The 17,449-nt window shown below is 47.8% G+C and overlaps 1 protein-coding gene across 1 annotated transcript; it reads right to left on the bottom strand.

Annotated features, from left to right (window-relative positions):
• Positions 1-7,518: 7,518 nt before the first annotated feature.
• On the bottom strand, positions 7,519-15,500 carry RRP9 (ribosomal RNA processing 9, U3 small nucleolar RNA binding protein). The gene is made up of 15 exons (XM_040406886.1): positions 15,399-15,500; positions 14,542-14,624; positions 14,358-14,467; positions 14,214-14,275; positions 14,094-14,135; positions 13,330-13,456; positions 12,040-12,164; positions 11,866-11,958; positions 11,680-11,780; positions 11,445-11,579; positions 9,982-10,044; positions 9,701-9,846; positions 9,508-9,587; positions 7,777-7,850; positions 7,519-7,684 (listed from the first exon to the last, which is right to left on the bottom strand). The coding sequence occupies exons 1-15, from the start codon at positions 15,456-15,458 to the stop codon at positions 7,594-7,596; spliced, it is 1,392 nt and encodes a 463-aa protein (XP_040262820.1). The 5' UTR covers positions 15,459-15,500; the 3' UTR covers positions 7,519-7,593.
• Between the last annotated feature and the right edge of the window lie 1,949 nt (positions 15,501-17,449).

A 17,449-nucleotide genomic window follows, 5' to 3' on the forward strand; every position in this document is an offset into this window, starting at 1 on the left:
GGAAAGTTGTGCTGCCTGCGGACTACAGGAAATGAAAAGGTCAGGTAAATACATTTTACTTTTCCTGGACGTCCTACGGCAGCACAGTCATGAGTGAGACTTACAAAGCAGTGTTAGTAGGTGGGACAGAAGACTCCAAATATCCCATAGTAAATACAGGTCTATGCAGAGAGAATCATGTCCAGCCTGTACTTTCTTATCAAGGGTGAAGATGTTGATTATGCAGTGGAGGAGGAAAGTGACTGATCAAACTGGTGGCATTCTCAATAGATCTCTTGATCCACCAAGCTAGTGGCGTTACTTCTCCTCTGACCCTTATTGGGTCCTTGATGCCAAAGAGCCTCAGATTTTCTGATGATATCTGTCCTTTGGAGGTCAGGCCTTCTGAAATCAAGAGCGTGCCATTCCTCCTGCTCCTGACCTGGTTGATCCTAGATCCTTGAGATAAGATCCTTGAGATCCTAGATCCTTGAGATAAGATCCCTTTTATGTACGGATCCTGTAGCTCAGTAAATGTCCCTTTACATGGGACAAATGAGCAGACTATGGTCGGGAAGTGGAGGATCTCTCTGCATTCCGGCACGGTCAGATACCAACGCATTGCTGTGCGGCCCCATTCACTCTAATGGGGACCAGCAGAAATCCGTCTGCAACCAAGCAAATATGGAGGCAGCAGTTTTCATCCGGCTGCTTCTCGCCATGTTTGCCGGTCCTCATTATAGTGAATGGGGCCAGCAGGTGTGCGGTAGCTTCTGGCAGTGCCAGATCCAGACTTCTCCAGCAGGGTATCGCAATAGTGAAACTTCCCTAAAATTATAGACAACCACAAGAAGGTGCAGGCAATGAATGCTGGACTGAGATGCTTTAAGGCTCTGAAGAAAAAACCTGACCGGATGGTGCTTAGAAACTGTCTTGATGGTGGTAAATTGCATCATGAGCGTATAATGTATTGAAAAAAATTTATAATCAAACATATCCTGGGCATTCAGGCAGTTACCATAGTGTCAACCTCAGTGGAAACCCTCGGTATAGATTGTCCTTGCCAGATTCCACACCATGAGATGCAACCTACGTGGAATGAAAAAGACGACACCCCTTCTGGAAGAAAAGGTCCGAAATATCTCACAGACTCCAGTAACTGTCCATCGATGGCGACCACAGAAATGGGAACCAGGCCATGCGAGGCCATCACGGCAGAATGGCTAAGATTTGCTCAGCAATAAAATGGAAGCTGTGGGAATATACGCTACTCACAAAAAGTTAGGGATATTTGGCTTTCGGTGAACTTTACGGAAAACATAAAAAGTTCTGGCTCCAGTGATATATCATGAAAGAAGCCATACAGACAGCCCAGAAAAGCTTGGAGAGTGCTGGAGAAGTGTCTGTAAAAGGGTTCATGATGTGCTGCAAGAGGAGGTGTCATGTAATAAACATCAGGGGAAGCACCATCTTGCTACAGAAGACTAAGCTGAACAAAGCTGTTGCCCCTGGTGTAAGCGTTCGTCATGAAATAAAGCCTACACTGTAACAAGGTCTCCATCGCTGTATTGGAGAGGACTCTAGATTGTAATAGAAGGTTTAATCTCTTCAGGTCTTGACGAGTTCTGCACTGGGGCAAGGTTCAATACAAACCTCGTCTCTCTAAAAGAGTTGGGAAAGTTCTCTTCAGCCAGAACGGTATGATGGCTATTACCATGGCCTGGTCTTTGCCCGATTTATCAATACCCTGAATATCAAGAAAACCAAGAGAAAAATATAGGCCAGTCTGAACCCCTACTAGATGGACAGGGTTTCCACCTTGACACGGAATCTGGTCGACACAAGCCTGATCTCTGGCACTTCCCACATCCTTATGATCTGCTTGAAGATCTCTGGACACCACTCTCCCAGGGCTGCTAGATCTCGATTATCTGTTGAGAGAGGCTTCAACATGCAGAGCCTGGGGTAGGTTTAACTCTTTCCATGCAATGACCCTTCCCTGGACAGTTCTCACCCTTCTCGCCGATATAAATCACTGATATCATGTTGTCCAACCATAATATGGCTCTACGTTCTTGGAAGTCACGAGACAGACCTCAAAAAGTACAAAAGAATTACATCTTACTTTTCCCAAACGTTCTACCAAAGTATTGGAAAAGAGGCAGCTACAGCAGATACAGCCTCATGTAAAGGTGTGAGGAACCAAGGAGATCCTGAACAGAAGACACGCGAATAGTAGATTCTCAACATCGCAAATCTATCAGCCAGGAACATGGGTGGGCATCCCCAAATTGCAGCCAGGCCATAAAAGGTCATTTTTTATTTTTAAAAGGAGATCATGGATCAGATTGTCTGATTGACAGAGCTGGGTGGGATGTCCACCGTGTCAATTATACTGCAGGTGAGCGATTCTTCACCTCTGGGGACAGCCCTCCTCATAGGTATAGAAGTCTGGCTAATGAGACAAATCAATTCGTTCGACTCTAATAAGAAATTTATATAAAAAAATAAAAACTATACTTAACGGTGTTCAGTAGTAAAATAATAGCTCAGAGTCCTCCAGGATCAATACGTATTCCACCAAGTACAGGCTGAAGCAGAGCAGAACCACCAACTGTGAGCCGGAGCCAAAGAGAAGCTTCAGCAACTGACCTCAAGGAACCGCGATTCCAGTCTGAAAGGCATTTTTAAGAAAAGATGCAGACAAAATATAAACTCCAGCTCCTTACAATAAGGCTCCATTCACACGTCCGAAAACTGGGTCCGCATCCATTCCGCAGTGCGGACCCATTCATTCTCTATGGGGATGGAATGGATGTGGAGAGTACACGATGTGCTCTCCGCATCCGCATTTCTAGAGCGCGCCCCCGATCTTCCGGTCCGTGGCTCCGGAAAAAAATAGAACATGTCCTAAACTTGTCTGCAATTGCGGACAAGAACAGGCAGTTCTATGGGGGTGCCGCCCGGGTGTATTGCGGATCCGCAATGCACTACGGACGTCTGAATGGACCCTAATTATGTTCTCAAGAAAATATTTATTAGAATAAAATGCCAACACTGCGAGGGTTACAAAGGGAATGTGGAAGTTCTTTCACATGTCCATGCAGCAATGATCGTAGCCGTGATCATTCATCCGCAGTTTGTTGCCAGCATATTCCCGTTTACTATTTCTGGTCTCATGAAAAACGAGATCACTGAACATATGAGGGTTTGTTGCTTGCGGAGTAAATCAATGGCACCTTCACACTAGACAATTATCAGGGGCGAGCGTGAGGGCGATCGTTCCTCCATGATAAATATCCTTATCCTTGGCACACGTAGGGGTGACGGGCAATGTAAAAAAAAAATCCATGTTCTGTTAAAAAGTTATCATTTTCTTCAGGGTTGAATCCAGATGGTCTCCAACTACATTCCATTTGTCCATTTTTTTCCATATGGGTGGCATCAGTATAGCATCCGCTTTTCACATCCATCCAGTGAAAAACGGAAGGCACAGATGTGTCTGCGTGCTGTCTTTTTTCACGGAGCCATCGTCTTCAATGAGCAATTCCTGCATGAAAATTAAACCACAATACTGCACGCTGCAATTTTCCTCAATGGGAGCAGCGCAGCCGTAATGCGCTCCCTCGCTGGTGCGACACAGAACAGGTAATCGGGGGGCGCAGGGTATCGGAAAAATAATTCTCTCTCCTACAGAGGCGCAGCGATACCCCGTTATTGTGCTGCTGGGGGGACGGAAGGGAAGCCATAACATCAGCCGCGCTCCACAACAATATGGAAAGCGATTAGGAGATATGGCACAGATATAGGGGGTGTCAAGGCAGCATTTATACCAGTGTCTAAAGATCCCTCTACCACATAGGGAGTCTCCAGTATTACAGATGTCACAATGTATGGCGCACGGCGGCTCAGTGGTTAGCACTGGTACCATGCAGCGCTGGGGTCCTAGGCTCGAATCCAACCCAGGACAACATCTGCATGGAGTTTGTATGTTCTCCCCATGTTTACATAGTAACATAAGGCCGAAAAAAGCCCTCTGTCCATCCAGTTCGGCCTGTCATCCTGCAAGTTGATCCAGAGGAAGGCAAAAAAAAACAAAAAAACACTGAGGCAGAAGCCAATTTTCCCCACTTTAGGGGAATAAAAAATTCCTTCCTGACTCCAATCAGGCATCAGAATAACTCCCTGGATCAACGACCCCTCTCTAGTAGCTATAGCCTGTAATATTATTACACTCCAGAAATACATCCAGGCCCCTCCTGAACTCTTATAGTGAACTCCCCATCACCACCTCCTCAGGGAGAGAGTCCATATTCTCACTGCTCTTACAGTAAAGAGTCCATAGTCTCACTGCTCTTACAGTAAAGAATCCATAGTCTAACTGCTCTTACAGTATAGAGTCCATAGTCTCACTGCTCTTACAGTAAAGAATCCATAGTCTAACTGCTCTTACAGTAAAGAGTCCATAGTCTCACTGCTCTTACAGTAAAGAGTCCATAGTCTCACTGCTCTTACAGTAAAGAATCCATAGTCTAACTGCTCTTACAGTAAAGAGTCCATAGTCTCACTGCTCTTACAGTAAAGAGTCCATAGTCTCACTGCTCTTACAGTAAAGAGTCCATAGTCTCACCGCTCTTACAGTATAGAGTCCATAGTCTCACTGCTCTTACAGTATAGAGTCCATAGTCTCACTGCTCTTACAGTAAAGAGTCCATAGTCTCACTGCTCTTACAGTATAGAGTCCATAGTCTCACTGCTCTTACAGTATAGAGTCCATAGTCTCACTGCTCTTACAGTATAGAGTCCATAGTCTCACTGCTCTTACAGTATAGAGTCCATAGTCTCACTGATCTTACAGTATAGAGTCCATAGTCTCACTGCTCTTACAGTAAAGAGTCCATAGTCTCACTGCTCTTACAGTAGAGTCCATAGTCTCACTGCTCTTACAGTAAAGAGTCCATAGTCTCACTGCTCTTACAGTAAAGAGTCCATAGTCTCACTGCTCTTACAGTATAGAGTCCATAGTCTCACTGCTCTTACAGTAAAGACTCCATAGTCTCACTGCTCTTACAGTAAAGAGTCCATAGTCTCACTGCTCTTACAGTAAAGAGTCCATAGTCTCACTGCTCTTACAGTAAAGAGTCCATAGTCTCACTGCTCTTACAGTATAGAGTCCATATTCTCACTGCTCTTACAGTAAAGAGTCCATAGTCTCACAGCTCTTACAGTAAAGAGTCCATAGTCTCACTGCTCTTACAGTAAAGAGTCCATAGTCTCACTGCTCTTACAGTAAATAGTCCATAGTCTCACTGCTCTTACAGTAAAGAGTCCATAGTCTCACTGCTCTTACAGTAAAGAGTCCACAGTCTCACTGCTCTTACAGTAAAGAGTCCATAGTCTCACTGCTCTTACAGTAAAGAGTCCATAGTCTCACTGCTCTTACCGTAAAGAATCCTCTTCTATGTTTGTGTACAAACCTTCTTTCCTCCAGACGCAGAGGATGTCCCCTCGTCACAGTCACAGTCCTGGGGATAAATAGATGATGGGAGTGATCTCTGTACTGACCCCTGATATATTTATACATAGTAATTAGATCTCCCCTGCAGTTTCCTCCCACACTCCAAAGACATCCTGATAAGGACACCTTAGATTGTGAGCCCCATTGGGGACAGCCTGATGCTAATGTCTGTAAAGCAATGCGGAATAAAGTAGAGCTATATAAGTGCATACAATCCATGATGACGGCAGAGTCATCTGGGCTACGCCAACTACACTGACAGACCCAACATCGATGGCATGGGGCACTGACAGTATGCCCGCCCGCCCGAAGTCGCGCTCATCACAGACACACCCATGACTCTTATGATTTCTTTGCAGGTACGACTGGAGAAGTTTCCCAATGTCACTGAAGAAGTTCCTAGTTGGTGAGAAGTATCTAGGAGGAAGGATCCTTCATATAATAATCTGCATCATCCAATGTAATCCATGCATGACATGAAGCCTGGAGCCAGCATCTGCCTTTAGACAGTGACTGACAGACGTTCAGACATGTCTCGCTCTGCTGGTCAATATATCTTCAGAATCATGATCCCCACACAGAAATCGGTGTGTAACGGCTTCTGGACAAGTGAGATCTTCACACAACCTCGTGTCCGCGTCTCCTGACTTTGCCAGTGAGGCCCTAAGCAGGTTATGTGTGATCAGAAAATGAAGTATTTATACTAATAACTTGATGTAAATAATATTTTTATGACTATGCATAAAAAAAAATAAAAAATATTGAAACCCTGCAGTTCTCACATTGCCCACTGGAGAGAACGCAGCACGGGGACATTTACTGCATCTGATGCTCACGTGTCCGCTTTATTGTGTAGACTGGGACATGACAGCAGAGTCATATCATTAGAGGGCATGTTTACAGCTTAAAGCCTAGATCAGGCAGGATAGTAGCACTATATACACAATTAAGACTAACGCAGAACTTCAGCTTAAAGGAGTTGTTTACTTTTATTACCCGGCAATCAGGTGGGTCCCCTAAGATTGCGATGAACGAGGGGTCCTTAGTCCTCATCCTTGGTTGAAGAGCAGGACAGGCATGTACTGCCCCCTCTATATTTGCTCCCACTGAAGTCTATGGAGAAGGGTTGCACATCCTTGTACTGCACTGTAGCCAAGCTTCAGGACGAAGGGGGAGCCATAACACTGATGCTCTTTTCAAAAAGGGTCAGAGCAGACTGAGGTCCTTTGGAGTGCAGAGACACTCCTCAAGACCTTCTTTGACTCAGTGGTGGCATCGGCCATATTCTATGTATTGTTGGGGGAGCAGAGATTAGATGAGCTCATTAAGAAGGCCAGCTCTGTCCTAGGTTGTCCCCTGGACCCAGTGCAGGAGGTGGTGACAGAAGAACTTAGACAACGTCTCCCGCCCCATGGATGGAGCTGTTGTGGAGCTGGAGAGCTCCGTCAGTGACTGCTGCATCCTAGGTGCACCAAGGGACGTTATCGGAGGTCCTTCCTCCCAGCAGCGGTGAGGACTTATAACCACCACTGGTCCCAGAAACCCAGTAGTGAATTTTTTAAGTAAATTCTGTTATGTTTTTCTTGTATTTTACTCTTATTTTGCTCCTGTTGTGAATGTGATCGCTGCTGTTAGGCCAAAATTTCCCCCCTGAGGGACAATAAAGGGATTTTCTTCTTTAATGGCAATTATGGGTCACCAGACGCTTTGCTTGTCAGGTAGAGGATGTAGTAACATAATTGTACATTTCTATACTACACGTCTGTAGAGAAGAGACTCGGCAGCGCGCTCATCTCTGTAGGTCGGTCGGTCACCCCGGTGAACAGACCCCCTCGGCAGTATAAAACCTTGGTACTTACCCAGCAGAGGGGCCGGTGGACCTAATGATGGAAAACAATCACATAGAACTCCTCAAATGCCCCAGTGTCCCTTCTCAGGCCCAGCTCCGTGAATCAAGCCTACCCCTAATGCACACGGGTGATGGGACTACCCGGAATAACGAACACCAGCGTTTATCGGGTTCAGAAAATTTATACAATAAAATGTGCATATTTAACAGTCCAGCAACGGTAACAGAAGTGAGGACGGCAGAGAAGTCAGGAGGCGTCAGCGAGCGGCTGCCTCCTCTCGAACGGAATGATGTAGAGTCCGTTTTTGGCTGGTTTTAATCGCCACCATCGTCCGAGTCTTTAGAGAATAATAAAGAAAAGATACACATAAGTCAACGTTACAAAAAAACGTTAATGACCATTTAGTAACGAGGAGGTTCTGGGTCTCACCTGTGTTCCTGCCCAACTCCAGCAACCAGGAAATCCGCCGAGCTGGAAAACTGTAAACTGTTCACAAAGCCGACCTGCGCAGGACACAAGACGAGGGGCTCGTTACCAGAAAAGCACTCCCAAAAATGGGGTTAAACCCGAAAGATACGCAGCTCATCCCTTAAGAGGAAGCAGCACTATCCGGTGTTGGTGGAGGATGCGGCGCAAACTCATAAAGAGACGACAACTGTACAGGGATATTTGTGGTTCTAGATACGGATGTCTTCTCCTCAGAACAGATTAAAGGGGTCCTCTCACTTCAGACCCCTGCTATCTGATATTAAAGGGGTCCTCTCACTTCAGACCCCTGCTATCTGATATTAAAGGGGTCCTCTCACTTCATGCCCCTGCTATCTGATATTAAAGGGGTCCTCTCACTTCATGCCCCTGCTATGTGATATTAAAGGGGTCCTCTCACTTCAGACCCCTGCTATGTGATATTAAAGGGGTCCTCTCACTTCAGACCCCTGCTATCTGATATTAAAGGGGTCCTCTCACTTCAGACCCCTGCTATCTGATATTAAAGGGGTCCTCTCACTTCATGCCCCTGCTATCTGATATTAAAGGGGTCCTCTCACTTCAGACCCCTGCTATCTTATATTAAAGGGGTCCTCTCACTTCAGACCCCTGCTATCTTATATTAAAGGGGTCCTCTCACTTCAGTAAGTGGCATTTATCATCCAGAGAAAGTTAATACAAGGCACTTCCTAATGCATTGTGATTCTCCATATTGCCTCCTTTGCTGGCTGGATTCATTCTTCCATCACATTATACACGGCTTGTTTCCATGGTTATGACCACCTTGCAGTCCATCAGCGGTGGTCGTGCTTGCACAATATAGGAAAAGGCACCAGCCCATGTGCGCTCCCATAGTCCCTGCCACCAGAGAGGCTGACACTTTTGCCTATAGTGTGTAAGCACGACCACCAATGATGGAATCCAGGGTGGTCTGTAACGATGGAAACGAGCAGCGAATAATGTGATGGAAAAATGAATCGAGCCAGCAAAGGAGACGACATGGAGAATCACAATACATTAGGAAGAGCGTTATAGTAACTTTCTCTACGTGATAAATCCCATTTACCCCTTTAATATCAGATTGCGGGGGTCTGAGACCCCCAATATTCTGCTGTTCTCTGCATTCAGTCAGCACCACAAAATACAGTGGATGAAGCTAGAACCGGAAAGTTCTGTCCATGATGTAGGGGCCGTGTTGGGGTACAGCAGCTCAGCCCGAATGGTAACCCAGCGTGGCCACGGCCCCGTGGACAGAGCTTCTGCTTTTGACTCAGTTCAGTGGGTTTTCTCTGGCACCAGATGGTGATCGGGGTGTCGGACCACCACCAGTCTGATACGGACAAGCTATTCTGAGTATAGGCCATCAACATCTAGAACCCAGAAACCCTTGTAACAAGTTCACCCCAAGTATTTCTCCCAGGGGGGAGGCGAGCCATGCTGGAGCACTGGGAACCCAATGACTGGCAACCACAAATCCCCAAAAGCGAGGAACACCCCCCTCCCCCGAACAGAGCAGTGGTGTCCATATAAGCGGACCACGGTAGTAACAGCTGTCACACCCTCAACGAGCCTGTGGGTAGGGGACAGACAAAATGGCCGTTCCTGATTTTAGGAGGGGGTCTACCAAACAAAAGGGGAGGCGGAGATGCAGAGAGCTAAATATAAGACGCTCACCAAGGGAATCGTGTAAAGTGGTTTCAGGCCCCGGAAACCCTCCGCGCATTGCCAGATCCGCACGTTGCCGTCATGGGACCCTGGAAAGCACGAGGACAGAACATATAGATGGTATAATATTACATGTGATCTAGACCAATACAAACATATGACACACATGATATACAAGAGGTGGAAAAAAAAAAAACCCTACCCGATGCAACCACATTGCTATTCAGAGCCGCAGCCACGGCCGACACCCAATATGGCTGCTCCAGGCCGGCTTCTCCGTGGCTCCCATGGGCGCACCTCATCCGTGCCAGAGGCTTCTTTTTAGACACGTTCCATAGAGCCAGAGACCTGTGAGAAGAGCGACAGCCGGAAGGATCAGCGTGCCGTCACCTACTACAGTGAGGTACAAATATGGGGTTCTGGGGCCTCCACAATATTATGCAGAAGGGAAGCCCAGTTGCCATCGCTACATAGGTTACTCACCCGTCATCAGCTCCGGACACCATATGTTCTTCATTTATGAGCCGGATGCAATCTATGGATCCACTGGAAGGACGAGAACAAGCAGCGGAAATCACAAAACCAAATATCAACATATAAACCTAGTGTCACATCCCGCAAGCTATGAATTGTCCTCTAGACAGAGAACCCAGCAACAGCCAAGCTGATCTAGAACGCAGGAGAGGCGGCGCATCATAGACCAACTGACGGCACAGAGTCCGATGTAAAGACAACACGTTCCAGAATGCAAATCACTACAGACAGTGAACAAGCAGGGAATGCTGGGAGATAAGCACTGAAGCTGTAGAATAGTGAGTGCAGCTCTGGAGTATAATACAGGATGTAACTCAGGATCAGTACAGGATAAGTAATGTATGTACACAGTGACTGCACCAGCAGAATAGTGAGTGCAGCTCTGGAGTATAATGCAGGATGTAACTCAGGATCAGTACAGGATAAGTAATGTATGTACACAGTGACTGGTCCAGCAGAATAGTGAGTGCAGCTCTGGAGTATAATACAGGATGTAACTCAGGATCAGTACAGGATAAGTAATGTATGTACACAGTGACTGCACCAGCAGAATAGTGAGTGCAGCTCTGGAGTATAATACAGGGTGTAACTCAGGATCAGTACAAGATAAGTAATGTATGTACACAGTGACTGCACCAGCAGAATAGTGAGTGCAGCTCTGGAGTATAATACAGGGTGTAACTCAGGATCAGTACAGGATAAGTAATGTATGTATACAGTGACTGCACCAGCAGAATAGTGAGTGCAGCTCTGGAGTATAATACAGGATGTATCTCAGGATCAGTACAGGATAAGTAATGTATGTACACAGTGACTGCATCAGCAGAATAGCGAGTGCAGCTCTGGAGTATAATACAGGATGTAACTCAGGATCAGTACAGGAACAGTAATGTATGTACACAGTGACTGCACCAGCAGAATAGTGAGTGCAGCTCTGGAGTATAATACAGGATGTAACTCAGGATCAGTACAGGATAAGTAATGTATGTATACAGTGACTGCACCAGCAGAATAGTGAGTGCAGCTCTGGAGTATAATACAGGATGTATCTCAGGATCAGTACAGGATAAGTAATGTATGTACACAGTGACTGCACCAGCAGAACAGTGAGTGCAGCTCTGGAGTATAATACAGGATGTAACTCAGGATCAGTACAGGATAAGTAATGTATGTACACAGTGACTGCACCAGCAGAATAGTGAGTGCAGCTCTGGAGTATAATACAGCATGTAACTCAGGATCAGTACAGGATAAGCAATGTAATGCATTCCGCAAGCTATGAACTAAGGTAGTGGTATCAAATCTATGGTAACACTATAACTGCCAGCATGCCCAGAGAGCATTGAGAGGAAGTATTAGCCCATAGTAATTAGTCCCAGCATGGCTCCCCTCCTGCACACAGCTCTACTCACTCATGTCCGCTGAACACAAGCTGCGTCTCCTCTACAATTTTCCACACCCTCACCGTTCCGTCCCTGCCCCCAGATGTGACGCAGCGCTCTCGACTCAGACTGTCCAGGCCGGTGATACAATCCTGGTGACCAAACCTGAAAAGAAAAGGATTCTCCAACAATGAGATTCTATCCTGTGGAAATGACCCAAGGATCTACGGAAGGTAGTGATCTCCGTGAAACAAAGTGGACTCACAAGGTCTCTATGTACGAGTTCTCGGCCACATTCCAGACCTTGACGGAACGATCGTGGGATGCACTGAACAGCTGGTAAGTTCCCTTCTGGAAGGAGAGCGCCTATGAAGATTCAAAGGGTGAAAAATGAGGAAACTCCAAGAAAAAGCCTCATCGAAAAGAAAGAAAGGAGGAGACGACTACTTACGGACACAGCGTCCCGGTGCCCCTGGAACTTATGGAGGTTCTGACAGGTCTCTGCGTTCCAGATGAAGATCAGTTTATTCCGATCTCCAGACGCCTGAAGGGGAATAAGGACATGCAGGTCACAAGAAGTCCTAATGTCCCCAGGTCAATCATCTCAGCCTCCTCCAGACCTCACCAGATATTTGCCATCAGATGACAGGGCCATGCACAGGATGTGGGCAGTGTGTCCTATGTGCTGGTCCTCGCAGCCTTTCCGACCCCCCAGGATTTTCTGGACCTTCTTTCCATCAGATATGGACCCTACAGGACACAGGATGAGAGATCAGAATCCTCCAAACATATTCCTATCAAATCATCCGATCAGCAAAGTGAAAGCGATTAAAAGGTCCAGCCACTGTCCTTACTGGAGAGAAGGAGAACATTCCAGAAATGGACAGGACAAACAGGAAGCTCTTGGGGCTAGTGGAGATCCCAGCATCCGGACTACCCTGCCCCACTAGATCAGATTCACAAGCCTTAATGAAGGTTAGTTCCACATGTAAAGAGAAATTACTCTGTAAATGCATGACATAACTATCTTATACTTCAGAGCTGCACTTACAATTCTGCTGATTGCTTATTTATTTACTCACTTTATAGCGCTAACATATTCCGCAGCACTTTACAGACATCATCATTGCTCGCTGGCTCCAATGGAGCTCACAATCTAAGTTCCCCAACATTAAGTCTTTGGAATACTGGAAAACGTCAGCAATCCTCTAGACCAGGCATCCTCAAACTGCGGCCCTCCAGCTGTTGTAAAACTACAACTCCCACAGTGCCCTGCTGTAAGCTGATCAGGCATGCTGGAAGTTGTAGTTTTGCAACTGCTGGAGGGCCGCAGTTTGAGGATGCCTGCTCTAGACAGACAACCACAGAACAGCTAAGCTGATCTCCTAGAACGCAGAAGAGGCGGCGTATCATACATCAACTGACGGCACAGAGTCCGATGTAAAGACAACACGTTCCAGAATGCAAATCACCAGAGAACGTGACGTGCAGACAGTGAACAAGCAGGGAATGCTGGGAGATTTAAGCACTGAAGCTGTAGAATAGTGAGTGCAGCTCTGGAGTATAATACAGGATGTAACGTATGTACACAGTGACTGTACCTGCAGAATAGTGAGTGCTGCTCTGGAGTATAATACAGGATGTAACTCAGGATAAGTAATGTATGCACACAGTGACTGCACCAGCAGAATAGTGAGTGCAGCTCTGGAGTATAATACAGGATGTAACTCAGGATCAGTACAGGATAAGTAATGTATGTGCACATTGACTGCACCAGCAGAATAGTGAGTGCAGCTCTGGAGTGTTATCCATGCATTTACGAACTGACAGTATACAGTGATGTGGTGGGAGTACCCTGCTAGACACAGGAGCCCAATTACAACCCCAGTATAATACAGTAATATCTACATCTCACATTTGATAATGGAGCAGTCTTTGGATCCGGAGAAGACATGTTTATCATCTGGTGTGATGACCAGGCAGGTGATCGGTCCTTGGTGACCCCGTAAGAGACGAATGTCTGCAGGTTTCGGAGGAAGCAACTAAAGCGGAAAGAGATGAAAAGGAAAGAATGTAAACTGAGGAACATTTATGGAGGAGACTTTCCAACATTCCTCTTGTTTTCCTTCTCTTCTGATCTCACTGCTTCTGCAATTTAGATGTTGTGCTTGCTCTGGGGTTGCCATGGTTGCAGCAGCAGATTTATTCTTCTATGCATGGACTTTCTGTCTTGGGACCTCAGGATAGGTCATCAGTATCTGATTGGTGGGGGTCCGACACCCCCGCTGATCAGCTGTTTGAAAAGGCACTGAGGCTAGTAATGACACATTCATTGGTCACGTGGCCTGGGCCACTACACAATGTACGGCACTGCGCTCACAGGAACGCGGCATCTTCTAAAACAGTTGATTGGCGGGCGGCCTGGGTGTCAGACTCACAAGGATAAGGTCATCAGATATAAAATCCTGGAAAACCCTTTTAAGCTGTTGCTATGCATGAAGGTCATGTGACAGGAAGTCCATGCATAGAAGAGCTTGTAGGTTACTGCTACTATGGTAACCTCAGAGCAAGCAGAACATCTCCACTGCTGCAGCCGTGAGAGGACAATGTGGAGCCTTCAGAGGGGCTGAAGAGCTGACAATCATGCATGGGCGTCACACGGGTAGTAACAGGACTCACCTCCTTAGCCAGAGGGCGCTGCAGTTTCCCTCGCTGTTCCAGCTGCCGAGACAAAAGAAATGTGATTATAACTGCCCCAGTCATCGGCAGGGACCCCCAGTCACCCCGACATCCACTTACCACATTCTCCTGCAGTCTGTGGGCGATGACGTCCTCGCTCTCATCCTCCAACCTCTCCTCCTCTACAAGGGGCAAAACAATCCAATGACATCCCGTAGACCCGGCCCCCCTGCAGGTCACCGCGGACCCCACCGCCCGCCTCACCTTGATCCTTCAACTGCTGCAAGTATTCCTTAGCCAGCCGCAGCTTCTTCTCCTGAGCCGTCTCCTCCAGCTCCTCCTCCACATGTTCTTTCTTCCTGCGAGTCGGGGCTCTGTGTGGGGGAACGGACAGTCAATATGGGGGGGGCCACGAGGAGGATGATCAGCGGGGGAGGGGAATACTCACACTTCGGTGTCTGAGTCGCTCTCGATCTCCTCCCTCAGATTCACCGATTTCTTCTTCTTCTTTTTGGCTTCTGCATCTTTCACCTGAAATAAACATCAGTCTGAGGGGGAGGGGCGCATACAGAGGTGAAGTCACAGGGAGCTCGCAGACAATGGCGCAGGGGGCGGGGACACGGGCAGAAAATCCACAACTCTCCGAGCCGGCCTGTGGTCTCAGCAGGGAGAAAGGGGCGAGCTACTGTTGGATACCCCCCCCCCCCATTGTCACAGGGTCCCCTCCAGGCACCTGCCCATCTACAGTGAGAACAGCGGAGGAGACATGCTGACGCCCGGCTGCCCGATCCTCCGGGCACACAGTGCTGCTCCTCTCAGTCCTAGGTTTGTCTACAGTTACCGCTACTTTCTGGGTAAGACAATGGCGGCTGCGCAGTGACATCAACGCATGCGCCACGGATTCTCCTCTATGGCGACCGGTGAAACTGCAACATAAATTGATGCGTATTTAATATCTGTGCCGCGGATCGGTTTCCATGCCGACCATTCCCTCTGCTGTAAACGCTGCAGACTTCACACCGCCATGGACGCACCGGAAGAATATACCGCCACCGGTTAACCCTGTGTCTGCTGACAAGAAGCATTACAGAGGGAAGAGTCGTGTCCAAGAGGAGGGCCACAGGGGCCACTGGCGACTGCCATGTCTGGAGGTCTCACAGGGCACAGACATAGGGCCCCACTGCACATACAAACCTCCAGACAGAACTAGGGCTCCTTCTGCCTCAGCAGGGGCATGCTGGGACTTATAGTTCACCACCTACTCTGCACTAGAAGCCACGAGCCGCCCCCTTCCCCGGTACTGACCTCCCCCCGCCGCTTCTTCCCGGGGCCCTCCGGTCTCTTCTTGATAAACAGGCCGGACATGCTCAGCCAGCACCGGACCCACGTGTGGAGCTCACTGCACGACTTCCGGTTACACCTACTGTACACCCATTGGCTAGAGACACGCAGGCTCCGCCCAGGGAGCGCCTATTGGCTACAGGTCACAGGCTCCGTTTAGTGTAGATGGTCGCCTACGGATGACGTCACTCTGTACCGCGTCTTTTTCCGAAACTTTTGTGGTAACCAGGCGACCGACGCTCACCGTGTCACGTGACCCGGACTGCTACGTGGTGACTGTTACATTGTAGCAAATATATGTGGGAGAAAAAACTGTAACAATGTTAAAGGGGTTGGGGGTAAAATAATAACAAATCTGTACATGTCTGCGCCTTCCTCCCATCTGACTCTGCAGCCGGGTGACGTGTGGTCAGGGGGTCATTATCTGGCCTAATGGATGTTCACAGGCAGCAGTCATCGTATGGCGACGAAGGATCGGTAACTCGCCCGCTCGCCCCGTACAGTGTCAGTCATCGTATGGTGACGAAGGATCGGTAACTCGCCCGCTCGCCCCGTACAGTGTCAGTCATCGTATGGTGACGAAGGATCGGTAACTCGCCCGCACGCCCCGTACAGTGTCAGTCATCGTATGGTGCCGAAGGATCGGTAACTCGCCCGCTCGCCCCGTACAGTGTCAGTCATCGTATGGTGACGAAGGATCGGTGACTCGCCCGCACGCCCCGTACAGTGTCCCTGTCTCGGCAGTATATCCCTGTTTACACGGTGCTGACAACTGAGAGCATGTTTATGGTAACATAATGCGAGCAACGACTTGTCAGCACGTGGTAAGGATCGGGCGAATCATCCTCCATATAAATGTTCATCGGTCAGTGTCAATGGCCCCGGAGCTGCTGGGTCCTCGCAGAACCCGTCGTATGGCGCCTCCAGCACCCGCCGCGCCCCCCGCAACGTGTACAGTTGTGGCCAAAAGTTTTGAGAATGACACAAATATCAGTTTTCACAAAGTTTGCTGCTAAACTGCTTTTAGATCTTTGTGTCAGTTGTTTCTGTGATGTAGTGAAATATAATTACTCGCACTTCATACGTTTCAGAGGCTTTTATCGACAATTACATGACATTGATGCAAAGAGTCAGTATTTGCAGTGTTGGCCCTTCCTTTTCAGGACCTCTGCAATCCGACTGGGCATGCTCTCAATCAACTTCTGGGCCAATTCCTGATGATACAACCCATTCTTTCATCATCATTTCTTGGAGTTTGTCAGAATTAGTGGGTTTTTGTTTGTCCACCCGCCTCTTGAGGATTGACCACAAGTTCTCAATGGGATTAAGATCTGGGGAGTTTCCAGGCCATGGACCCAAAATGTCAACGTTTTGGTCCCCGAGCCACTTAGTTATCACTTTTGCCTTATGGCACGGTGCTCCATCGTGCTGGAAAATGCAATGTTCTTCACCAAACTGTTGTTGGATTGTTGGGAGAAGTTGCTGTTGGAGGGTGTTTTGGTGCCATTCTTTATTCATGGCTGTGTTTTTGGGCAAAATTGTGAGTGAGCCCACTCCCTTGGATGAGAAGCAACCCCACACATGAATGGTCTCAGGATGCTTTACTGTTGGCATGACACAGGACTGATGGTAGCGCTCACCTTTTCTTCTCCGGACAAGCCTTTTTCCAGATGCCCCAAACAATCGGAAAGAGGCTTCATCGGAGAATATGACTTTGCCCCAGTCCTCAGCAGTCCATTCACCATACTTTCTGCAGAAGATCAATCTGTCCCTGATGTTTTTTTTGGAGAGAAGTGGCTTCTTTGCTGCCCTTCTTGACACCAGGCCATCTTCCAGAAGTCTTGGCCTCCCTGTGCGTGCAGATGCGCTCACACCTGCCTGCTGCCATTCCTGAGCAAGCTCTGCACTGGTGGCACTCCGATCCCGCAGCTGAATCCTCTTTAGGAGACGATCCTGGCGCTTGCTGGACTTTCTTGGACGCCCTGAAGCCTTCTTAACAAGAATTGAACCTCTTT

Source organism: Bufo bufo, chromosome 9 (assembly GCF_905171765.1).
Source record: "Bufo bufo chromosome 9, aBufBuf1.1, whole genome shotgun sequence".
Taxonomy (NCBI): domain Eukaryota; kingdom Metazoa; phylum Chordata; class Amphibia; order Anura; family Bufonidae; genus Bufo; species Bufo bufo.

Coding starts and splice junctions, on each gene's coding strand:
- RRP9 (XM_040406886.1), bottom strand. CDS start 15,458: ATGTCCGGCCTGTTTATCAAGAAGAGACCGGAGGGCCCCGGGAAGAAG. Junction 14,276..14,357: donor GCAGCAGTTGAAGGATCAAG/GTGAGGCGGGCG, acceptor TGCCCCTTGTAG/AGGAGGAGAGGTTGGAGGAT. Junction 9,847..9,981: donor GTGTCCGGAGCTGATGACGG/GTGAGTAACCTA, acceptor CTCTTCTCACAG/GTCTCTGGCTCTATGGAACG.